Source organism: Ambystoma mexicanum, chromosome 2q, assembly GCF_040938575.1.
Source record: "Ambystoma mexicanum isolate Mex_15411 chromosome 2q, UKY_AmexF1_1, whole genome shotgun sequence".
NCBI lineage: Eukaryota > Metazoa > Chordata > Amphibia > Caudata > Ambystomatidae > Ambystoma > Ambystoma mexicanum.
In genome coordinates, this window is record NC_090924.1 from 67,543,939 (window position 1) to 67,570,209 (window position 26,271).

Here is a 26,271-nt window from a genome sequence, read left to right on the forward strand (position 1 = left end):
GAACCCGGTTCCTGTACCCGCATTCATACCATTCGCAACAGGCACGCTGGCCCTCCGGACTCCACCGGTGGCGTGATGATTCGTTGGGGATCGCCGTCCCCGACCGTCCCCTGTGCGAGACTGCGTTCCTTGTAGGTTGCTGCTCCACTCGTTCGTACGCCCTTGCAGGAGGGCAACTGTTCCTTCAGTGGCGTGTCGGAAAAAAGTCTTCCCTCGACTGTACCGTTCCTTTTTTAGGAGGCCCCCATCTGACCGGGGGGGGGGGGGTAGTGTTGGGCCCTGCCCGGCCAATGTGAACCCTTCCAGGAGGGCCCTCGCTTGTTAAGCACTTTCGTACTTTAATTCTATGTTATTTAAACCTATACCTTACCAATATTGCATCTATTATCACCTGCCTAACCTTCCCCATGGGCCCCAGGTCCAGTCAACTGGGTGTAATTACTCACCAGCGTACACTTAGTTTGCTTCCATTTCAATTTAATTGAACTTCATCCCCTTTCCCATGACCTACCGGGAAGCCATGCTCACTTCTTTAACCTTCCTCATTTGTACCCGCTTCTTCCTGTAAACCCCCCCCCCCACCCCTGGTTTGCCCCTCCTAAGCAGTTGCGTAATTTATTTTATGTTCTTTAAACCTATTTCCTTTACCATTACTGTTGGCTTTCCCCTGCCTGACCTTCCCCATGAGCGTCAGGTCCCCCGGCCCAATCAACTGGGTGTAATTACTCACCAACGTAAACTTAGTTTGCTTCCATTTCAATTTAATTGAACCTCATCCCCTTTAACCTAACCTACCGGGAAGCCACGCTTCCTTCTGTAACCCCCCCCCATGACGGGTAACTTTGGCCTCCACCCCCGGCTCTGGCTCGCTAAGTGAGGAAAAGGAGTTTACCGAAATCTAAAGCGTTCGCCCCCCCCCCTTCCTTGGGGCCCCTCAATTTTAAGCATTTGGATTACTTCTGTTGTGGCATCTGGTTAAGCAATGTCTTAATGACTATTAATTTAATTAACTATTTTACCTTTGTCTTGTCCTTACAGCATGCTGGGAATCCTGTCCAATACTTCCATCCCCCCCTCCTGTGTACGCCCTACCTTCCCCCACTCTCCTCTACTTTCAACCCCCGTCACTGTGCGCGTAATCTGCCCCTCCTAGCGGCCCCCTCCCTTTTGCCCCTCCTTCACACGCCCGCCAGAGCACCCCTCTCCTGCAAGATCCGGCTTGCGCACCCTACCTTCCCCATAGCTTCACCCGCGTTGTTGGCCATCATGCTTCTAAATCCTGGGACGGAGCTTGCGCCTGTGGCGCTCCATAATTCCCCTTCCAGTTCGGGGGTGTTTGCCCTTGCGCCTAAACCTGCAATGCTGTTAAACCCAAGCTAAATCATCCATGAACCTAGCAGATGTCATTCGACGTTGCTGCGCTCACATGGGCATCTGTGGGCGTGCCATGGGTGCCAATTGTTCTCGCCAAATGCTCTCCTAATGTATCCATTGTCGGTTAATCTTCTTCCTTGATCACAGTGAACTTGGCCAGGGAATGGTTGCTGCACCTACGTGCGATCTGATGCTAAAGTGGGGCTCACAGTTAAAGAAGTTTCGATGGTCAGGCCCACGGATTGCGCCTGTGTTGCTCCGTGCCATTTTGCATCCAAGGTGGGCATGTTGCCCCTGGACTCGTAATCCTGAAATGCTCTGTGCTTGGATGCTAAGTATACAGGAACCTCACTGGTGCAATTGGACACCTTTCCCAATCCTCATATCGGCATTTCGCAAGATTGCATAGGAGCGTACCAGAGTGTCCATCTTGGAATGATAACACAAATGCAAATGACTTATATGGTTAGTCTAGTATTGTGCCATCCTGCCGCAACGACGGAAAGTATAGGTTGGGTGCCCTTGAAAGGGTGCTGGGAATAATCAGTTAATGCACGTTGTCATTATCAGATGGTGGTTTCAGCTTTGAGCAATTTACTGCAAACATTTATAGTGTTTCCAAATTAGATGAAGAACTTCGCTTCCTACCCCAGTAGCCTAAATTCCCTTCCCCCCCTTTAGTTCCCCCCCTTGGGCTGTGTACATGTCATAAGTGTTCCATTAAAGCCATGGTATATAGTCCAGTTGATTTAGTCTGTGATTTGTCCCATGAGTCAACCTGCGCCTGGTTCACACCCCCGAGCTCCTTCCATCCTAACCCTCGTCCTAGGATGGGTCCTTTTGGCCGCACATGTCAATTGTTAGCAGTGCCTCCATTAAAGTCCGCATTGACTGCTTCCAACCCCCCCTTAAACCAGATTGCCCGCTGATTCTAAGCCAGGCACTGTGTTAGCTCATGCACTGAGCACTGCTCTAAGCACTTGGAAACACATTGTGCATGGGCGCTACATAAACAAACTATCATATCATGTTCCCTCTCTTCCCAGCTGAGCTATGAAACGCGGTATATAGGCGCTATATCAGTGATCCTTCCAATTAAAACCTAGCCGCAGGCCAACTTGCCCGCTGTGGTTGCACCTGCTGCCGGGACCTTAGCGTTTACCTGCGCTACTGTACTGGCCCATTGCATGCCGCGTAAATCGTGAAATGTGGAGCTCTTACCCCGCTTCTAACCACATGTTTTCCCCATAACCGCGTTGCACCCCCTTTCCCTGCCTGCACCAGGCTGCCTTAATATTTATGCTCTGCTGCCCCGTCCGGCGAAACTTTAGTAGCTATTGGTATTGCGGGGCAAACAATCAACAAGCCATGGCATCCAGACCCCAATACCGCATTTGCCTGTGAGACTTGGAACATTGGGTTTATAATTTCGAGTGAAATGCTTCCCCCGCTAAACCTGTGGGCGGGAGGTTGTGGAGCAATCAGTACATATGCCCCCCCTGGAACATAGCCCCTTAAGCCGGTCGCCAGCAGCCGCGAGGCTTGCGAGCAGTAAGTTGCCCCTTTCCAACGCTCGCTTTGCAGACCCAAGGCAACCATCTCCTAACTGCGGTGCTGTAGACTATTCCCAGCCAAGAACGATGAATCTCATTTCCCCATAGCAATTATATCTCGCACCGCCCCTCGGACTTCACTATCCCGGCAAACAAACAAAGCATTTACATAGTAACCCCACTTCCCCATGCACCAAGCCTGCACGATCTATTTGTGTATAAACCATCGCCATATTTCTTTTTGTTTTCTCCGCTTGTAGGTTTGCCCCCCGTTGCAGCAAACACAGCACCGTACCATGCAACTGCTCTCCGTTCCCCATTCCGTTTGGCCCCTCTGCTGGGTTTACCAATTTCCAGTGAATGCTCCCTGATTCGCAAGGTTTGGACCAACATAATGCCCCTCCCTCCCAGGACATAACACACTTAACTCCTTCTAAAACTACACATTGCAATTTAGTAAGGTGAGGCCATCCTGCCTTTTTGATTGCGATTTCAAACACTTAATAATTGAGTATAACTACACAGTGATTCAATTACCTCCTTGCTCCCTTTGAGCTTGACAATTCCATACTTGTAACATTACAAAACCCTCGCCGCGGCATGGTTCAAACAGCTCAATCGCCCCAAATCCGAGGCCATCCCGCACCAGAAGTTGTGCCGGCCCATTCTATTGATAAGGGCCTGTGCCGCAGCAGCGCCCTTACACCCGCCAAACGCACGGCCCCCACATGCCTAAATCCTCTACCAATTTGGGAATTCTTGGTGCCCCATGCAATTTCAATGTCCGCCCGCTCTCCAACTAGCTGGGGGCTGGGGGGGGGGGGGTCATGGCGCTATGCAACTCCCAGCCTTAACCGTACCAGCAACATTTAGCGGCGTTGCCTCCATTCTCCACATGGCGACACCTTAAACGTGCGCCAACTGTAATCAAAAAGGGGGGGGGGGGATTTATGGACATGCTGGATCGCACTGGGGATAAAGGGTTGCTGTGCAAGGATTATCCAAAATAGGCGGTAATTACGTTCCTGCTTCATGGGCTAGGCAGGCGTTTATTTTCATGCTTTAAATGACCATAAAGCAATGCCCCTACCTTCTAATTTGCGCAAGACCCGTGGCCCTATGCAGTAATTACCTCCTTTTCCCCCTTTTCTTCTGAGGCATTTGCACATGCATAACACAAACGCCACCAGGCGAGAGAAGGCTCCCACTTTGCCTAAAACCGTGGCCCATCAAAACCCAAGGGTGCCCCACCGCCATATAGCACATAGTGCAAAGCCATTGTAGTTGAAAACGCTGCGGTACGCTGCAACCTCAGAAGCCAATGGACAAAACTGCAACGCTAACTTTTGGCGCCGGTAATTTTTGATGTGCCATGGCTGCCTGTTATTGTAGCTCTCCTCTATCACATGATCCACTTTCTCCGTAACATTTTTGCAGCCCTTTGTCACTAGTGATTATGTGCGTTTCTAAACCAGCCCCTAAAGAAACCCCAAACTGACCCCGCCACCTTCCCAAGCAGCATACCCCCCCTTCCACTTGTGTGTCCCCGGGGCCTGCCCCCCTTGGCCAATGTAAACACAATTTAGCAAAGCTCGCAATGTAACACCAACCCCATGTCCCACAATGAGCCCCCGGTGACGGATTACCTATCCTGTGCCTAAAATTGCTTTGCTTATTGTTCATCATGCGCCGGCCTATACTAAATCAAAAACGCATTCACTTTACATTGACAGCAATGCCCCCCCATTCCCTGCGCTGCACCGCGTTATTGGCAATAACGATGCTTGCCCCTCCGAGCAAACGGTCCCCGTCAAAACTAACACGCAGCACTGAATAACAGCCAATTCCATTGCGCCACAAGGATTGTGGCTTGAACCGTGCCATTTGCCCATTCAACCATGCTGCCGTTCGCTCGTGCTCCCGGTCTGCTCGTATCGCTTACCGCCCGCCGCCATTACCCACGAGGAATTCACCGCCCCTCGCGACTCAGTGGTCCCCACGTAAACCTACTCCCCAACATCCGTTTGTACCCTGGATTAAATCGGTTGTGACTTAACCTGGTACCCCAAACCGCGCAATGAGATGTGGCACCCTCCCAAATACCAAGCGCCCTCCGACAGCAAACTGATGGCCATTGGTCGTGACCTGGCCAAACGCTGCACCGCCCTAGACAACCTTTGATCCCCGCATGATGTATACAATATTAACATACCCCCCACACTGCACGCCCTTTCCACTGTTCCAGCTCACCCGACATTTTCGCCCTATAGGAATTATCTATAGCACATTTCCTTCCATTGCCAGTAAGGCCCCCCTCAAAACAATGCAGCTGGGAAACTGAAAAAACCTGACCCCCCCCTAGTGCGCCTGACCCCCCCCCTTCCCAGCATAAATGTGGGCATGCCAGATCCCGGCCCCCTTACTCATCACCCACCGCATCGACCTCGCCGCAGCCCCCAAGACGCCCAAACGCAAATCTACTGACCACGGCCTTGATCCCACCCTACACTGCGCACCGACGCGTTGCGGTCCCCCTTCCCCCAGTGTCCACCTGCCCCCCCATGCATATTCACCTTAATTGCGAGACCCGACGCTCCTTTTGCTCCCCACAAGGCCCTCCTTCCTTGGCACTCGATTCCAACGCAGCTCCTCCAGCACCGCAGGAACCGAAACACCGACCCGAACGCAAGTGCAAGATGCCAAATTCTCAGGAGTCGGCAGACAAGACAGCAAAATTCATGGGAGCAGGAAGCAAGAGACCCAACCCACGTGCGGGGGCCTCTTTCATAGATTCCCGACTGTCGCCTGTGCCCCGTGATGAGGTCACCCACCCCTTCCTCTGGGCGGAGCCATGCTTGGCCATGGCCCTGCCCCCCTTGCTCCCACCGTGCCCCAATGAGGGGTGTCGGCACCAAGGGGAGGCCCCTGCCGAAAACCTTTCTCTGAATGACGCGGGAACCTGCCGTTTCAAAGAGGCAAGAGAAATGTCACTCGTGGTGGACGAGGAAAGATTACAAAGCCAAACTCAGGAAAGGCATCTTTGCCCTCAGCCGCTCCTGGAGCCGCCTCCAAATCACTCGGAGACCTTGTTAAACAAAACCCTAGTGGAAGGCAGTATCTCTCAGCATCTGAAGGAATGGCGGGGCATTACATCAGATGCTTGGGCACTGGAAACAGTAGCTCAAGGTTACTGTCTCCCCTTCCTAAAAAGGCCTCAGAACCATCCACCGGGAACCAACTCTGTCAAAATTCCAGATTCGCTCCTGTTGCAGGAAATTTTAACCTTGCTAGAGAGAGGTGCTATAGAACAAGTATCTGTAGCAGAGAGGAACAAGGGTTGGTACTCCCCATACTTTCTCATCCCAAAGAAGGTCGGAGGATTGAGACCCATCTTGGACTTAAGAAACTTGAACAAGTTCCTCAGGAAGGACAGGTTCAAGATGGTAAAACTTTCTAAGATCCTTCGGGCTGTCCAACTCCAAGACTGGTTGGTATCAGTGGACCTTCAGGATGCTTACTTTCATGTGCCAATCCATCTCAAGCACAGAAAGTACCTGAGGTTTGCGATTGGCAATTCTCACTATCAATTTCGAGTTCTGCCATTTGGGTTGACCTCCACCCCGAGGGTTTTCACCAAATTAATGGCGGTGGTGGCAGCGAGTCTGAGGAGAGGGGAGATTCATGTCTACCCCTACCTGGACTATTGGTTGATCAGAGCACGTTCTCCCGAACAAGCTCGGGAACATCTTTCGATCACCTGTCACTTCCTTCACAAATTGGGCTTCTCCCTCAATTTCAAGAAGTCCCATCTGATACCATCCCAAAAGCTCCAGTTTATCGTAGCAGTCCTGGATACTTCCTCGGGCAAAGCCTCGCCCCCTCCCTCCCCCCCAGGTGAGAGCTCTCCACATTCTGCAGATGGTACCAAAGTTCCAAAATGCCCAGCATCTGCCGGCCTTCGATTTTCTGAGGTTGCTCAGCCTCATGGCGTCCTGCATTTTCCTAGTGCCATATGCCAGATTGAGAATGAGATCCCTTCAATCGGCACTCAGAACTCAGTTATCCCAGTTCTCAGGGAATATGTCGGATCTTCTGCAAGTCCCGTGCGCAGTTGCTCAGGATAGATCTATAGTAGACTATGGTGGGCTTGCAACTACAACATCCTCAAAGAAGAATCTTTTTGGCAACCATGGCCAGAGATAACGGTAGTAACGGACGCCTCACTCACGGGATGGGTAGCCCACACCAACGATCTGACAATCAGCGGTCGTTGGTCTCCATCGGAGTCCAAACTACACATCAACCTATTGGAGCTGAGGGCAATCAGACTAGCGCTGAAGGCCTTCCTGCCTTCTGTACAGTGAAAGAATGTCCTGATAATGAGGGACAACACGGTGGCCATGTACTACTTCAACAGGAGAGGGGGCGCAGGGTCACTACCACTGTGCAGAGAGGCAATGCAGCTTTGGTTCTCGGCAATGCGAGAAGGAATCTCTCTATCGGCAGTTCACTTAGCAAAACACAGCGGCAGACGCTCTAAGCAGGCAGAGCACGGTCTCTCACGAGTGGGAGCTAGCTCAGGAAGTCCTTCTGGAGAGTTTCGCCCTTTGGGGAACCCCTCAAGTGGATTTGTTCGCAACCACGGTAAACCGGAAGTGCGAACAGTACTGCTCAAGGGAATTTCCTCCGAGAGGAGCTCTAGGAGACACGTTCCCACTTCTGTACGCGTTTCCTCCAGTCCCCATGATTCCTCAAGTAATCAGGAGGTCGAGAAAGTTCAGGAAAAACATGACCCTAATTGCCCCGGATTGAGCCAGAAGGACGTGGTACCCGGACCTTCTGGACATGTCCATCTGCCCTCCAATACGTCTTCCCCAAAGAGAGGATCTTCTCTCGCAAGAGGAAGGTCGGGGTTCTCCATTCAGACATCAAGACACTCAACATTCACGCATGGTTTCTGAGAGGTTGAGATGCAAGGATTGGGGTCTTCCGGATGACGTAGTGGAAATTTTGCTTTCGGCCAGAAGGCCAGCAACACAATCCTTGTACCGGTGTCGTTGGAATAAGTTCAGTAACTGGTGCAGAGATGAGGATGTGGACCCTTTTCAATGTGGCACCCCAATGGTACTTTCTTTCCTATTACATCTAGCCAATCTGGGGCTCCAGATAGGAACAGTTAAAGGATATCTGGCTGCGCTATCCATTTTCAAGCGCTCCTCGGAAGAGGTTTCTTATTTCAAAATTCCATTGATAATTCAATTCATAAAAGGGCTTACTAACGTATACCCTCCAGTACCTTTTCGTGTCCCAATTTGGGATTTAAATCTAGTTTCTAACTTGTATACCTTTTGAGCCTCTGCGCTGTTGTCCGTTGAGGCTTCTAACATTTAAAACTGTCCTCCTTGTAGCCTTAACATCAGCCCGCAGAGTTAGTGAACTACAGGCTCTCTCATGTAAACCACCAAATACTATTTTCTACAAGGATAAGGTAGTTCTTAAAGTTAAACCTTCCTTTCTACCAAAAGTAGTTTCTCACTTCCATTTGTCACAAAAAATCATATTACCAACATTCTATCCTCCTCATGTGGGCAAAGAGGAGAGACTGCATAGACTGGACCCCAAAAGGGTTCTCAATTTTTACATTTCAAGAATGTCAAAATTACGTCAAGATGACCAACTCTTTGTGGGTTATACAGGTCATAAATTGGGATTATCAGTGACAAAACAAACCATATCCCGCTGGATCATTCTGGCTATAATTGAATGCTACAGATTGGCGGGAAAGGACCCCCCAGATGGGCTTTGAGCCCATTCCACTAGGGGGGATGGCTACTTCTGCGGCTCTGAAGAGGGGAGTTCCTGCAGCGGATATTTGTTCAACTGCAACATGGAAATTGATGCATACTTTCATCGAGCATTATTGCTTAGATGTTTCCTCCTCCAATGGGGGTTTATTTGCCAAGGCGGTACTTCATTTCGTCCATGAAAACAGTATCTAGTACTCCCACCTCCAAAATTGCCACTGCTATGGGAGTCTATCATAAGATTAGGAATACGTGGCAGGACACAATCCATTTGAAGAACAAGTTACTTAACTGTAACGTTCTTTCGACTGGATGTTCCTCCAATGTATTCCTCATCGACCCTCCCAACCTACCCCGCAGTACAGTTTGCGTTTTCTTGCACTTTCCTCTCACAAAGAGTCCATCAGTCATGAGTCACGCCTGGGTGTTCCACCTATATTTCATCGAAAAAACTTGGTCCTACTGCCGCTTTAGGCGATGCCAAATATGAAGATGGCTGGCAGAGGAGGGGCTTAGGGAGAAGACAGTCATTGGCTGTGGGCAGTATGATCCAGAACTCCGTGATTGGTTTAGAGGAGAAATACAGTTTGTAAGTGAAAGTGAAACTGTTTTTTCTTTTACTGAGGATTCACGGCCTGACAGCTTGGAATATTCATGAGCATGTGAGTCCATGCCAGACCCATGCTGGGGAACAATAATTACAGGTAAGTAACATGTTCCTTATCCCCGATTGGGGAACTGCTGGCTGTAGGAATGGTGCAGACCCTTACCATTGGTTGGCTTGGACTTGCTTCCAGGTTGATTGTGGGATAAGAAGAGGACCTCTGCAGCCATTTCATCAGATCATCGTTGGAGCCAAGAATCCCTTGTTGAAGAACATCCGACTGAACATCTGAAAAAGGCTCCTGAATAGGCCCAACGTCCTTTCCTGCGTTTGGTTTAACTACATGAGCGATACTTCAACCTTTTAACTGGTGGGACCGACCAGTCACAATGCCTTCTCGCGGATCCAGCCGTTCTGAGCCTTTGGAAGTGTCCATGGACCATCCTGTGGACTGGCAAGCTCTCTCGTGGGCTACCTTACTAGAACTGTCAGCTTTATGGGTTGCAGCCGAAACTTTGTAGTCACCAGCTTGTGGTACAAGTCGCCTTCCCTCCAAATTTAGCATCCCAGCATCAAAAGATCTTGTCCTAGGGGATCTTCTGTGACGCAACTGGAAGGACTCCTGTTGTCGCCTGTGATGTGGAGACTGTCGATGGAACTCCCTTTCCCCCATCCTGTGAAGTGTCCTGAAGAGGCCTGCATCAGTGAATCTTGCATTTCTTTCCCGCCAAGTGTTGCATTTTGCATCTGTACCTGCCCGGAAGAATCCTTGCAACCGCAGGTCCTGGGCAACTCTTATCGGAACCAAGAGCTGGAAATCCAACCTACAGCGTGTTGCAAACAATCCAACCTCCCGGTCACCCCCTGCACCCTACTCCCTCCCCCAGTCAAGCCATCTGGGAATTTTGCATTGGGGGGTGGAGTTTCTGGTAAGTAAACGCAAAGCATTTGTCCCCCCTGTTCTCCATAGGATAACCTTGGGAATAAGTCCCTTTGTTTCATAAACCTTCCATTCTACTGCCTTTTAGTTGTCAAACCTGGGTAATTACTCATGAAATACAAAAGAACACTTTACTTATCTATTAGAATTGTTGAAAAATATTTTGATCCATTACCAGCACAAGTAAATTAGAACTTGCCTACAGTGACTCCATTCTGGTGTGAATTGTGGCTCCTGTGAATTTTGGGCATCAGGCCCCATTCCGCTGAAGTTGGGGAAATTGACTTGTGACTTTGTTCCATCATTAATGCAGTTGATATACTTGCTTGTCGAATAAGTGACTTCACATTTATGTACCTATGGTGAATTTATGTTATAGTATTGTGCGATTACCTGATATGTTCATTTTTCAGTGTGTGTAAAAGGCCTACAATAAATAACTTTTTGTATACTTGCCTGTCTCAATTGAATTATTGTGTGCTGTACTGTGGTGTCTACTTGAGGGCCCCTGATCCCACTCATTCTCTCCTGAGAATAACCTTGACTGCGCTCCATGTTTATTTTGATTGGGTTTTGGCTAAACTCTTAGCCCCCTGCTCACTATATCTAGGGTGGCCTCCTAAAATCTGTTCACCAGGTGAATTCACAGGGCAGATTCTAGAAATCCATCTCAACCGTGCCCACCTACAGTTGGAGAGGCCACTTGTATGACGCACTCAAAATCGGAGGGTGCAGAATATGGTTGGAGAGTGCGCTTAAAATTGTCAGGGACATACTGTAGAACTCATCTCCACAATGGGAGGGAACAGTTTCTTTGAACACATCCAGAAGCGGGCCTTTAAGGATCCCAAAAATGTAATATATCTCTGTGGTTAGAGGACCAGCACATACCGATCGCTTTTTATAGAAAGTATAGTTTTATTGATTTTTTTCCCCAAATGTTGTTTTGTTAGTCTTGGTTTAATTGGTTATTCCAGTTGTATCGTTTATTTGCATTTCAGAGATTATACTTTTTTCACAGGTGCTCTTCTGCTATGAGCAATTTGATGAGCTAACCCTGTTGCACCTTCGGGAATTTGATAAGAAGAAGCTAATCTCTGTGGAAACTGATATTGTTGTGGATCACTACAAGGAAGAAAAGTTTGAGGATGGTCGGTCAGGTGCGTTCTTGTATCTAATGCCAATGACTGCAGTTCTCAGTGGGAGTAGATAGAAATTCTATTTTCTGGATTAGAATCTATTGGAAGATACTAATGTAGTTATATTGTTGGGTTGTGGAGGTTTGCCTTTTTGCATAATGTGAGGAGTCTGGAATGAAACTGACACAAGTGAGTCATGGTTTTGGTCAAAGACTTTTATTAAAATTAAAGCGCGCACCCCAGCGAAGTGGCTTTAGGAAGTGGCCTGTTACGCCTGCACACCTGGAGAGAATCCTCGTGGAGAACGCTGTGGAGAAAATCAAAGCTTTTTTTCCTCAGACAACACCGGACTTTGAAGTAATTATAATACGTCCCTCGATTATATTCTTTACAAGAACTTATAGTAGGAATTCCTTCTAAAAACACATATTTTCTTGTTTATTGTAGAAGCCCTGCCCCTTATACCCATGATTTCTTTAAAAAATCTGGAGTATGCGCCCCAGCGAAGTGGCCTTAGGAAGTGGCCTGTTACGCCTGTTGGGCCTGGGGGCTTGGGGCTTGTGTGGAAGAAGCTATAAAACGTATGTGCCTGCACTGTTCTAGCTGTGTGATTGAGTTGTTTGTGACGGAGAGTTACGTTTCTGTGACTTGGGGCGCCCCTGCTTCTTTATTATGAAGAAACAAAATGCAAATGGTAAGCGGGAAGCAACGGCCGCCGCGGTGTCACTAATGACTCCACGCATGAGTGTATCGCCAGCTGCTGCTCTTCACCTTCCAGGCAGTTCCGACACTGACGAAGGCCTAATAGAATGCGCACAACAGTGTTCGGTCGGTAACGCAAAAGGAGTTCAAACGACTGAATCAGTCGACTGCTCTGGAAACATAGCGACCTCACAATCACTATATTGTGAAGATCTCTATAATGAGAAACATAAAAGGCAGATAACGGCCACTCAATCTGATCTTCTTTTTAGAAGGCGCGATTCCAGATTTTATTTTATGGACACTCCTCCGATATTCAGAACGGGAGAAATCACTTTGAGTTTGTCTCAGCATTTAGATGTTTAAACACAATGTTCTCCCCAGCATGAACAGATAACTCTGAATGCTACATTGTCTAATCAGACTCATAAAGTCACATTGCATGACTTATCTCTTATTAACACCGTTAACACAATGATTCTTGATGAATTAAAAAAGCAAACTAGAACATTAAATGAAATAATGATGGTACTTACTGCCATGCTTGAAATGTGTGCAAATAGCTTGATAAAAATGAACCCTGCCATATTAGAGAGCAGACTACCAACAAGTAATTGTTGGGGAGAATTCTCTGTTAAGGCTAATTTCCCAAACCTAGTGAGTCCCTCAGCATCTTTGCTGAATTTTTGGGGTTTATTTGTTTCTCCTGCTAAGAGTGAGACTCTGTTTCTCCCACTCTTAGGCATGATTTCAGAATGTCCTTTGACTATGGAATGTGTTTATGAGCTATGGGGTCTTTTACTCCATAGGGCTTCATGTGTTTTTGGTATGTGTGTTACACAGCACCCTCAGTGCAGTAACACAGGCGTGTCATAGGGACCCCCAAACATAGACTCCATCCCCTGGGACTGACTACTGTCTCCCAGGGCATATAAAGTCCCCATTGGCTTTACTAGTCTTAAATTGTGAACAGAACCAGTACAAACCATACTGGTAGGGGTAATTCGATTGCCCCTGGGTCTGTTTTCCAAGGGGGCACTGTCCAGTCCCCCCTTGTCGAGTTTCTGGCTGGTGGCAGTGGATACCATGCAAAATATTCCCGCAGAATATTTCCTATGGAATTTTCTCATTCATTTTAAACGCACCAATTTTTGGTGCAATGTTAAAGATACCGCCGGGTTATTTATTTAATATTTATTCCCCGGTTGTTTTTTTTGCCAGGACTCGGTTTTAAAATTGCGTTTGTGTTTGCCTCTGAAACTCTAACCCAAGTCGAGCCCTTGGTTCCACTTTTTGGCGGGCTTCTCCACAGAAGCACTCCAAATGGTGCCACTGTGTCTGGGGTCAACAGGATGTGTGGGAGGGGGATTAGGCACCCTGGACTGAGTTGCCTTGGCAACTCAAGTCGCACTCTTGTGTGATTGGCCCAGTGGTGAGCCGCCCGGCTCAACACTTAGCATGTTTGAGTGACAGCTAGGCTGATGAATGGGGGTTTTGCTGCATAAAAGCAGAGCTTTGGGGACTGGAACGTCAGAAGTCGCTACAGGACCGAAAGAATCCGAAGAGGGGAGAAGCTGAGCCATCTACGACGACGACACCACCGGTGGAGCCCAGCTGTACGAAACGCACCACTTTCCCGACGACAGGAGATCTTCTTCCAGGAGAGTCTTCTTCCCCCTTGAGTTGGTGGGACCAACCAGTTCGCCTTTTTCACCTTCCTGGATTGTCTCGTGGTCGAATCGCCCGGGCCAAGCACCCCGGCGGCCGGATAGCCACGCTTCACCACTACCACGAATAAAAGGATAGTACCTTTTGACCGGGAAACTCCGCAGCTGGTTTCTTCCCTGGCAGTGCAACAACCTCCAGCTTTCCTCCACGTCGAGATCATCTCTTCCCCTGGACGAAGCACTGACTTGCATCCGCTGCCAGGAACAACTGCCACCGCTGGAGCTTTCGCACCATTTCAGGTAGTGTTCCGCCTGGTCTCCCTTGCAACAGACTGTCCAAGGTGTCCCGTAAATCCTTGACTCTCTATCCTGGGTTGACCTCGGACCTGCTAACTTTACCTTTCTGAACTGATCCAATCTCTTTTGACTTTTCTGCAAAGACTTTGAGTGCATTTCCACTGTGTGATCTTGGGCACATTCCGCCTTGCTCTCCAAGAGTGGGCCTGGCCTATGAACTTTTTGCTCTACAGTAGACCCCGCCTTCTCCAGCATGGGGTCTGGCATGGATTCACATGCTCATGAATATTCCCTGTCGTCAGGCTGGGAATCCTCGGTAAAGAAAAAATCAGTATCAGTTTTGTTTCTGATCTGTCTTTCGTAGTAGTAACCAATCACTGATCGCTGCGTCATACTGACCACAGCCAATGACTGCCATCTCCCTAAGCCCTGCCTCTGGCAGCCAATCTTCAGATTTTTACCGCACGTTCAAGTGTTGGGAGTCCTCGTGCTTAGCTCTCGAGCTTTTGCTGCGTGTTTCGCGCATTTTCAGGTGAATTTTCACTTTTTCCGGTTAATCGAGCCTCAAGCTCCACCGTTTCTACTCCCGTTAACGGGTACCCATTGCGGGATTTTAATATGCCCCTCAAGGGTGAAGATTTCGTCGAATCAACCTCTTGGAGGATTCCAGAAGATTCACGGCCTACTTCGAGATGGCCCAGGAGGCGAGTTCGTCACCCGGACCCAAGCTGTTTCGGAGCTGCCCTGGATGCGGGCTGCAGAATGTGTTTAAGGAGGACGAAAATTCGCGATGCCTCTACTGTCTTCATGGGGACAAGACTCATGTAGAGAAGGACTGCCAGTTCTGCAAGAACTTGTCGGAGCGGACCATGATGGACCGTCGATACCGTCTCGCCAGCTGGTTGGAGAAGGGCTCAACGGGTGAGAAGAAGAAGAAGGGTCCGAGCGGGCTTCTAAGTCCTGTGCGCGTGCCCCGGTGACGGGGGCCCAACACCAGGCCAAGCGCCGTGAGTCCGCTGGCTCCGGGAGCGCCGAAAGGTCGGGATCTTCGGTCGCCAGGCAGGGCGCACCTTCCCCGGCACCGTCAACCACGAGCCAGCGCTCCGGTTCGGGGAAGAGGAAATCCGAGACCCCGGGTAAGCTTCGGGAGAAGCCCCGTCCGATCTCGGGAGAAGGGGAGCGAGGCGTCGTCCCTCCCCCTAAGGAGAAGGCCCAGGACGCACTTAAGGTGGTGAAGGCCCCTACCCTGCAGGCAAAGGCCTCTATCGAGGCGATCGCGGCGACTCTGGCCAAGCCGGCAGAGACCCCGCCAGCGGAGACTGCCTCCGGGACTAGAGTTTCCCTGCCGCCAAGGAGGGAATCCTCTTTTCAGCCCATCGTCATGGTCCCCGTGATGGAAAAAGGGGGGGGGGGCACGGTAGCCTCCTCGAGCTCGGAGTCAGCCGCGGAGGGGGAACTGACCGAGGTCGCGAGGAATCTCGAAGTACAATTCGAGAAGGTTCGGTCCCGCAAGGAAGATCCTCGGGAGATAACCGAGGAAGACGACGATGGCGAGGAAGAGCAGCCTTCCCTTCCGGCGCAGCCGGAACCTATGCCTCAGGATAGCTCGGCGGCCATTTTGTTTGCGATCCAGTCCTTATGCTCTGAGATAAGGACGAGATTACCACGGCCTAGGCCGGAGGACCCGCAACCTGGCCCGTCGGGAAGTCCTCAGAACAAACAGAGGACCCAACCCTCTCCTCCGCTCGCCCCCGTAAGGCCTGCAGTTCCCTCCTCATCCTCCCACGGGTCGGCAGATGACGGGTTCTGAGGGCGACGACGACGGAACGGGTCTCCCGTCGCACGGGCATCTCCGCCCGACGAGATTGGCTAATTCTACGCCATGATCGCCAGGGCGTCCAAATTGTTCCAGCTCTGCCCGGAGGAGCAGAAAAAGGAAGGTTTCCTCGATCAGCGCCGGGAGGCCAAGAGGAAGACTGTCATCGCAGTGCCTCTAATCGATGACATCTGGGAGGAGGGCCTGTCGGTACTCAAGAACCCCTCCACGGCACCAGCCAAACGGGACCGGTACGAGAAGAAGTACTGGGTCCCCGAGACCGCTCCCCTGTGCCTCAGGGCCCAGCCAACGCCAGACTCGGCCGTCTCGGCGGCGGCGAAGAAGAAAGCGGCAGGGTCAGGAGCCTCAACGTCGAATTCCCCTCCGGACGGCGAGGGAAAGAAGTTGGACGCCATGGGGCGACGGGTCATTTTGTCGGCGGCGACGACGATCGAAGCGGCCAACGCCCTGGCTATCGTGGCCCGTTACGACAGGGAGCTCTGGTTTAAGCTGGCCCCCATATTGGACTTCCTACCGGACGACAAGAGGTCTGAGGCCCTGGAAATACTTCAAGAAGGCGAGGTGGCGTCGGACCACGCCATAACGGTGGCAACCTATATTGCCGATACCGGGTTCCGCCAGCTGGGTAACGGAGTTTGCCTACGACGACGGGGTTGGCTCCGGGCGACCGACTTCCGTCAGGACGTCCAGACCAGGGTGTTGGACATGCCGTTCGACGGCAGCAACTTGTTCGGGAAGGCGGTGGACGAATCCCTCCAAGCCATAAAGACGGACACGGAGACGGCCCGCGCCCTAGGAGCCCTTCAGCAACGATGGCCCTTTCGGAGCTTCGAGGCAGACAGGGGGCCTCCAAGGGATCCAGCGGTGGCTCGTCGTCCTACCGCCAGGCGGCACGATCCTCGTCTCAGGAGGCCTACAGGGGTCGCGGCAAGCAGGGAGCGCCTCGCCGCCGTCAGCAAGGTGGCCAGGGCGGCAAGGCCACCACCTCCAAGCAGGACAGAACCGTCCGTGGCCTCGGGCCCCCACCGAAGCACCCCGGTGGGAGGCCGGCTGACGAAGTTTGTCGGCGTGTGGAAGTCCATCTCCACCGATCGTTGGGTGCTGGATACCCTGGCAAGAGGACACTCTAGCGAATTCCTGAAGAAGTGCCCTCACGTTCCACCTGTGGCCAGGAAGGAAAATCACGTCCCGCAACTGCTGTTGGAAGTACGGGCGATGCTCGGGAAAGGCGCCATCGAGCCCGTCACGAAGAGGCTCTGGGGCTCCGGGGTGTACTCAAGGTACTTCCTCGTCAGGAAGAAGACGGGCGGCTGGCGCCCCATCTTGGACCTTCGTCGTTTGAACAAATACATCGGGTCACAAAAGTTCAGGATGGTCACCCTCCAGCACGTGCTGGGACAGCTGGAGGAAGGCGACTTTCTATCGTCGCTGGACCTGGAGGATGCATACTTCCACGTTCCCATCCTCAGAAGTCACCGAAAGTTCCTCAGGTTCGTCGTCCAGGGACGCCACTACCAATTCAGAGCACTGCCGTTCGGATTGAAGTCGGCAACCAGGGTCTTTACCAAGTGCCTAGCACCTGTGGCGGCGCGGCTGCGCCTGCAGGGGATTCACGTCTACCCCTACCTGGACGACTGGCTCATCCGCTCAAGGACGAGGGAACTCGCCGTCGAACACACTGCGAGGACCGTCCAGCTACTCACAGACCTGGGATTCGCCATAAATTACCCAAAGTCCCACCTGGTGCCGTCGCAGGTGGCCCTGTTTCTGGGAGCCAAGCTCGATACAGTGAGGTGCCTGGCGGCACCGTCGGAAGAACGGACGAAGACCATTCTGGGCAAAGTGCAGCGCCTGCTAGCCACGGACGTGGCCAGGGTGAGGTCCATCAAGTCCCTCCTGGGGATGATGTCCTCTTGCATCTACCTGGTGCGCCTATGCAGACTACGGATGCGCCCTCTTCAAGAATTTCTCGACGCCTGTTGGATGCAGGCGACGGGCACATGTGAACCCTCCCGCCTACCCGTCTGCGGCTCTTCACTTGGTCATACTGCCACTTCACGTGCTACCAAATCTGAAGATGGCTGCCAGAGGCGGGGCTTAGGGAGATGGCAGTCATTGGCTGTGGTCAGTATGACGCAGAGATCAGTGATTGGTTACTACTACGAAAGACAGATCAGAAACGAAACTGATATTGATTTTTTTCTTTACCGAGGATTCCCAGCCTGACGACGGGGAATATTCATGAGCATGTGAATCCATGCCAGACCCATGCTGGAGAACAACAGTTACAGGTAAGTAACTTGTTCATTTCTCGACTTGCTGTGGTTTCTTAAGTGTTGGTACTGTTATTTTCCTATTCTGCCTTTTCTCTCCCTTAAACAAATTATTGGAGTGCCATCTACGGTTACACGCTCACCAGTTTTGCTAAATAAGTGGTGTCTTAACCTAGACTTTTCAAATAATTAACTAGGGAGGTGTATAAACTTATAGTGATTGTGTTTCAACTTGCTTGACATATTAGTGCCAGTGTATTTTTACAAATGTGTTTTTAAATAAATAATTATATACTTGTATACCAAAGCTCTGGTCAGTGTTTGCTTGTACTACTGTATTTTTAGCCCTATTGTGTATACTCTATATACTGCCTAACTCTTCTTGAGAGAAGTCTGACTGCTCAGCCACAGCTACCAGGTAAATCTGGGTGGTGCAGACTGCTACCAATTGGGTTTACTGCTTACTCCGGCAGTCATAAACGTTTTGCAGTGGTCCCTAAGGGAACTGCACAGGTTTCTGCCCAACAGTAATAGATCCGATACAGTGCTCTTACATGAAACCTTAGAGACTGATAGAGTCCCAGGAGACTTTAGTGTGGTTGAAATTAAATCTCAGACAAGTAATATGCACGCATTGCCAGAATTAACGATCCCCACTGAGGCCAATGATTCATCAGTACAGTTTATAAAAAAAAATTTAACAAAAAAGAAAAATAAATCGACGCAATCAATACATCATCCCAAACATTTTTTGCGAGATAATTTGCGCAGCCTAATGAGCAAGGACCAATTGGAAGGTAATGCAATTCTTGTTCCTGATTTCCCCTCAAAGTTCTGAGGAACCCCATGTACCTGTAGTAAACAAACTAGCATTTAACCTTCAACAGACAAAGCGATTAAATCATCATTGTGAGTATTCTGATGGCGACAATTGCCTCTCTGATGCATTAAAGAATAAAGAAACAGAGTGAATAGACAGGCATTTGAAAACCATAGAAATGGGTGTCTTGGACATATTCGATATATTCAAGAACCCTGCTGCCTTGTCGCATACAAACACACCTACATCGGTGACAGCGGTTGCCTCAGATATTCCAACCTTTTTCGAGACAACCTTATTGACAGACGCAAAAGTTGCCCCGATTGAGGTTATTCTTTTTTAAAATGTATGTATTTATTGTGCAGTAGCCAAATTGACTGACTTTTAGCACATTTAGACAATAATGTGCATACAAAAGAAGTTAGAAAAAAAGAAAATTAACTTAGTCAATTTACATAATCTACAAATACTCAAATATGTCATAAATCACTAAAAACAGTATCGAAATTGGAAGAAGAAAGAAGAAAAAAAGGACAACAAAAGCTCATATTGACCACAATTTGCCCAGACAGAAGGAATGAGAGCCTCTGAAATTCCTCTTATCAGGTTATTCCTGTACTAGCTGTACCAAATAATGATCTTGATTTAAATAATCACGACAAATCTAAAGTTAAGAATGCGCTATATAGTGCAAGAACAGAAAAATATAATGACAATGAGCCACAAATAAATTCCAAGCAGAAATGAATATCTAAAGAAGATAACCCAAATTCTATAATCAGCGATCAAAGTAAGGGATTAGTTCCTTTACCGCCGAACAAATTCCTCTGAGGACTTTGTTCAGAATGTAATAACAAATATATTGAGTCATAAGACAGAGGATGTTATGATCAGCCAGGGTTTATCACAGATGGATTTGAAATCTCATTCAGCAGCTGATGAAGTAATTCCTAATTCATCAGCGGGAAATAATATACATAGTGATCTCGAGAGAAATAGGGTTTGTCTGATCCACTCTTTAGAACTCAGTGAGGGTGTAATTGATTCTCAAGCTGTGCCAGTGTCTATTTACAGCTCTGAGGAACAGCACTATGAAAAGACTCATCGAATACACGACAAAGGTTATCCAATTGAGAATCTACGCCCGCCTGTGTTCCCTAACGATCCAAGCCTAATTTTGCATTATGTATTTGAAGATGGTGGTCCCCACTCCATAAATAGACCCTATGTATTAAGTTTATTTAGAGATATTTCCAGAATTAAGTCTGATAACATCATCTGACATAAAACTGATAAATTTCATTCATCCATACAGATAAGACTACATATGTCTGGTTATTCCATCACCTCTCGTGTGAACACTGTTTCTAAAAGAGGCCAGATCATTACAGAAGAGAGGTTTGACACATTTTGCTATATAGATTCATCGAAAGCAGGGATGACAACACGATTTGATCCTATGAGACCTAGTGTTGACAGACCAGCAAAAGCTGATGCGTATTTTCACATCAATGAAGAAAGATCAACTTTTAACGAAATGCAGGAATGGCGGTATCTAGCAGTATCCTTAAGAGACTCTATATATCAACTGAAAAATATGGGAAATCCACTTTAGCGAAGTCAAAACCCCCCTATCTAGCATCTTGGAATTCACAAGGCCACTCAAACTTAGTATCTAATAATAGACTATGTAATAATCTTGAGAGCTTTGATTTTGTATTAATTCAGGAAATATGGGCTTGGGGTCAGTTGTTGTGGGAAGGCTATGTAATATTGTGTCTGTTTGCCAGCAGCGCAATTAGAGGTCGCCCCAAAGGAGGACTTGCATTAGCGTTTGGAAATAATCAGCTGACTACAATGTTGACTGAAAAGACAATAAATGCATCAGCAATGATAGCTACTTTCCAAGTAAAAACTTTACAAGACACTCTACCTTTAATGGTGATAAGTATGTACTGGAATACTGCTGATTATGCAGATGTCCATTTGGAAAAACTGATTGATGAAATTAACATAATGATAGAGGAATGGCTGAATGCAACACTTGGAGGCCACATAATACTTGCAGGCGATTTAAAAGCTGATTGCAATTTCTCAAGTTGCGAGATCAAGTGGGCATTATCCTCTTTGGTTGGCCATAATTCCAAAACTGGCAATAAAAAGTATAGAGGTGCTTTATGGATGTCTTTTGCAAGATCTTGGGGTCTGAAAAATCAGTTCAATGATAAACCGACATGGCATGCTCGTGGTGAGTCTTCTACAATTGATTATATGTTCATGAGTTAACAACTTAATGATTGATCAGAAATCTTAAATGTACACGCTACCACTTAAAGCGACCATGCAATGTTGTCCATCAATTTAAAATGGCAAAAAGAGACTGCAAGTAAAAATGTCTACTGTGTAGATAATGTGGTTAATGTCAGAGGAAATTGTGTGAAATGGAATCCTGTAAAAACAATGAAATTTAATAACTTGAATTCACCCAAAGTACTTTTGAATCTAAAATATCCAGTTATTCGGTTGATAAATTTAGCCAGCACTTAGAAAAGATGATAAATACACTATGTATTCCTGATCTTCTTGGAACAAGCAAGAAACATAGTCATAAACATATATTCGATATTGAGAAAACAACGAAGATCTCAGCTGAATAAAGAAATATGAGTGATAAAGAAGTTAAATCTATCTTCACAAATAGCTAAAGAAAGAATTAGACTATGTCGGCAATGCTATAAGAACTGGTTAATCCATAAACGTTCTGTTCAGTATCAAAAAGATGGTGAGGCAATGCTCAGCGCGATGAGAGCGAACAACTCCAGAAACTATTGGTCATTGATAAACAGCACCGAAGTCTCGCAATTTCAACTGACCATAAATCTTATAAATGAATCCTCTGGAGTGACCATTTTGAGAGTTTATTGCGCATCATATACGCAATTTACAGGGTGTACATATGGGCATGTAACTTGGTCTCTAGATGTGTCAGTGAGTAACATAGCGTGCTATATCAGAAAAGCAAAGTCATCTTCCAAACCTGGGCCCAATAATGTCTTTTGCAACATTTAAACAAAATGTGATGATGTGGGCCAAAATTCTACATACAATATTCAGCAATGTAATATCAACAAAGAGAATCCCCAATTCATGGAAAATGTCCTATGTCCTTCCGATCTTTAAAAGGGGGACTGTTTGAATCCAACAAATTATCGGCACATATCGCTGATGAACGTCGAGGTGAATATTTTCGCTTCTATGGTATTAGATCAATTGATAAGCTGGATAGAAAAAAACGAGATTCTGGATGTCAGATTGGTTTTAGAAAGGGAATGGGGACCGATGCTGGTGGTTTACTTGTTACCACATTGCAGTACAATGCACAACACAAGAGTCTGCTTCCTCTGTATGCAGCATCGGTGGATCTTTCATCTGCTTTTGATATGGTGAACAGAGACATTGGGCCTCAATACGACCCTAGCGGCCGCGGTATGAACGGTGCCTGTAAGGTACCGGCATCGTTCATACTGGGGCGCCGCATTACGAGTTTGCTCACGGGTGGCGGTATGCACGTCTGGTCTAGCTAGACGTGCACACCGGCACCCGCGAGCAGACCAGGATGCTAACAGACCCGTCATTAACGGGTCAGTTGTTAGCATCCTCCCCATTCCCATTGAGCCCTGTAGGAGCTCAATGGGAATGGGGACGTACCAGGTCCCGAAAATGGGAATTACCGGGCATGCAAAAGTTGGATTGGCCTGGTAATTCCCTTTTTTCGGGACCCGAACACGAGTTTGGAGGTAGCCATGCCGGTAATGACGGCATGGCTACCTCCAAACGCGTAATGAGGCCCATTCTCTTGCATAGGCTAATGTAAATGAATATGGACAAGGGATTACTGGATATGCTGATACATCTATACTCTGAGACAGTAATAAAGAAGATGCTTAGCAATGATGGGCTAATGTCTTAAAGAAATAAAGGCAATGAACGGCCTTATACAGAGATGTGCATTGGCCGCAATTTTGTTCAACTTGTATGTTGCTGGTGCAGGGACATTTCTAGACGGAAGGGGTTTGGCTGCACCCAAGATAGGATCAACAAGTATAAAATGGATTGCCTATGGCGACAATTTTTTACTTTTTGATTGAACCAAGATCGGCTTGCAGAGACTCAACTCCTTTGAGCAGTTTATAAATGATTTGAAACTTAAAATAAATCCCCAAAAAAACTGTAATTATAAATTTGGGGCACACTAATAAAAAATGTATTAAGGCGATTTGGACATGTCACTGTACAAAGATGTTCCAGCAGAAAGTTATTTAGACTTGGGTAACTCCTTTTCTAGCAGTATAACCTATAATTTTCAAAAAAACTGTTTAAGGTTGAAGGCTATGTAGTCTGGTAGACAAAAGAGTTATTGAGAGAAAATTCAGAAGATTTTCCATGTCAGCCTGTAGAGATTTATATTTGAAGGTTATTCCAGGATTATCGTACGTGTTGGATTTTTTTCCAGCTGCTTTGTCTCCCTATTTAAAAACCATAGAATCCATCATATGGAGAAAAGTTCTTTTTCCTACCAAAGTGCATACACATGGAAGCAATACGATATGAATTTGGTTTGCAGTCATTAAAAAGCTTAATGGATTGTAAAAAGCTAAATCTATATAGAAAGTGTTTAATCAGCTGAAAAATCTAATTGTGTAGGATATTAGGAGACAATATGACCAAGAATCACATATGTTAAAAAATTATGCTGAATGTATTATTTCTAAACTTGGGCTCACAAGAAAAAATCTAATTGAAAATCCCTAGAAGGTAAAAATGTTAGTAAAAGTTTTTGGTTGGGTGGATAATAACGCAGTGATTTTAAAATCTAAATTGTATTCCCAAATTATATCAGCATGGAAGTGGTATCCTGAACCAGAAAAATATATTGTAAAGTATCCTTTGCGCCAAATAAGAAACAGTACAATGCGATTTCGGTTTAATATCCTAAATACGCAAAACAAAAAAAATTGCAATATGCAAAATTTAGTACCTGAAGAGCAGAGGTACTGCAGATTCTGTTTAGTAGCTGGCAAAACCGAAACCTTGATGCATCGGTTATTGATCTGTCTGAATTTGACAAAGGAAAGGATCGAATATTTCTCGTAATTCGTTGAAGATGTTTCTAAAGTATACAGAGATCAAGTGTGGTATGAAATGTTACATGGTTCATCAATTACATTGAAAATTAGAGTGAACGACGCTTTTTTAAAGAACATCTGTAATGTGACATACTGGAACAAGGTATTTAGGAATTGCTCCAAGTAAAAACATTGTAATCTGATTCAGTTATATCGAAAAGAATTATGTATGTAAGGTAACATTTTAAGTATTTTATTGTGATTCATGTAAATCAGTTTTTATACTTAATTTATACTATTGAATTTTGTAAAGGTTTAAAAAAAACAATATACAATTTAAAAAAAAACATTAAAGGGATGGGGAAATGCTTCTCTGTCCCTGCTCGAGAGGTGTTTCCCTGCCTAAAACCAAAATTAAAGGTCTGTTGATGTCGGAATGTCCAAAGCAAAACAGTCCCATTTCCAAAGTTTTATTCTGACCTCACATTCTAATAAATTAACTCTAAGGTAAAAAGGGGTAATGTCGTTTGTCTTGAGTTGTATACAAGTGTTCAAAAGAAAACATGTAATTTCAAAATAAAAGTTCCACAAAGTCAAGAGTTCCTTGTTCCAGAGGATGGCTCCTTCCCCTGAATTTCTCTGCACACTGCTTTAGGTTCAAGGATATCAGTTCCTTAGTTGTCTGTCTGTTGCCCAACAACACAACTGGCACAAATAACGCATTGCCCACTGTTCTTTGTTTTTTCAGGATACCTGGTGTACTCTCTTGACGGGTTTTCTCGTTTAACATGCTGGCACAGTCCTTTAGCAATTCTGATATATATATATATATATATATACTGTTTAACTTAACACTGCCTGGTATACTTTCCTGCCAGGGGTTTCTGATTAGAAATGTGCATTCAGCTGGTATACTCTCCTGTCAGGGCTTTTCATCATGCAGACTTCTGTGTGTCTCAATTGCCTGCAAGGGCTTTCTCTCATGTGAACTCTGCGTGCACCAGTAAACTTCTCAGTCTTTTATACTTGTTTCATTTCCTTAACTTGCCTGTTGTACTATACTGGCAGGGCTTCTTACTCCGATGTAATACATACATTCACAAACTTGATAGCTTCTTTTGCATACTTCATTATGCCTTCTTACAAGTATTTCCCTTGTTTGTTCTTTCTCATTTGCTTTAATTATGTTGTTTGTACTCTGCCATGCTTTGACACGCCCAGGGTCCCCGTATCCCCTGGGTGGATTCACCGTCTTTGTCTGGCATGTCGGTTCTCCTGCTGCAAGCCTCCGGGGATTGTGCCGCTCTCTGCCTTTCCTTCGCCTTCTCGGCACTGCTTCACGGCTTCTCGCAGCTCCTGCCTTCCGGTTTCACGGTTCTCTGGGCTTAGTTCAGTGTAGTCTGCTTTGCAGCACCAGCATACGCCCATAAGTCCTCTCTCTGCTTCTGGCGCCCTCGCTGTGTGCGTCTGTCTGCAGGCTGCCTTCCTTCCTTCTTCCTGGAAAGCCTCTTCGCTCCACAGACACTGTTGCCATCCTCTGTTCCCTCGCTGCGCATCGAGAGAGGTTGCCTTCTCCAGCCAGCGAGGTTGACCACTTCTCAGCTGTTGCACAGGTTTAAATCTCCCGACTTCGGATTGACATTACCAAACACAAGCGCGGAGCATGTGCTTTGGGCTCTCAGTAATACTCATTAAGCGGTGCATCTTTTGGGATTCATGGTACTGTTAGTTTGGTTTTGACACATTGGAATTAAAGTTTGGTAGAGTGTTTCTAATGGTGTCTAAAGGTCCATCCACATTTGATGAATGTGTAGTGTCAAAGAGAATATAATTAATGTCTTTCCTAGGAGTGTGAGGGGAGATATGACAACAAGCCATAAATGCATGGGGAATAACTATGGTATACTCAAAAGGAATTGGGGATACCATGTATCATCCGATGAAGCCATGATACCCTCCCGAGGCCTGCCTCCTCCCTCATATACCCACTCCCAGCTTCAGGATCAGGTAGCGGCTGCCGTCCCCTGGCCACATGAGGAGAGGCTACCTCTGGAAGAGAAGTTGTGACGAATCCGATTGAGTCATAATAAACTGTTAGATTATGTCAGCAGGAACAACCTTTGTCTTTTACTAGA

The 26,271-nt window shown here is 47.2% G+C and overlaps 1 protein-coding gene across 2 annotated transcripts in view; it reads left to right on the forward strand.

Moving 5' to 3' along the window:
- Window positions 1-26,271, forward strand: part of TRAP1 (TNF receptor associated protein 1) — a 666,365-nt gene that overhangs the window by 422,362 nt on the left and 217,732 nt on the right. For both annotated transcript variants that reach the window (XM_069646853.1, XM_069646854.1), the window contains one exon: window positions 11,297-11,435. In XM_069646853.1, coding sequence (XP_069502954.1) covers window positions 11,297-11,435 — 139 coding nt within the window. The remainder of the gene's footprint in view (window positions 1-11,296; window positions 11,436-26,271) is intronic.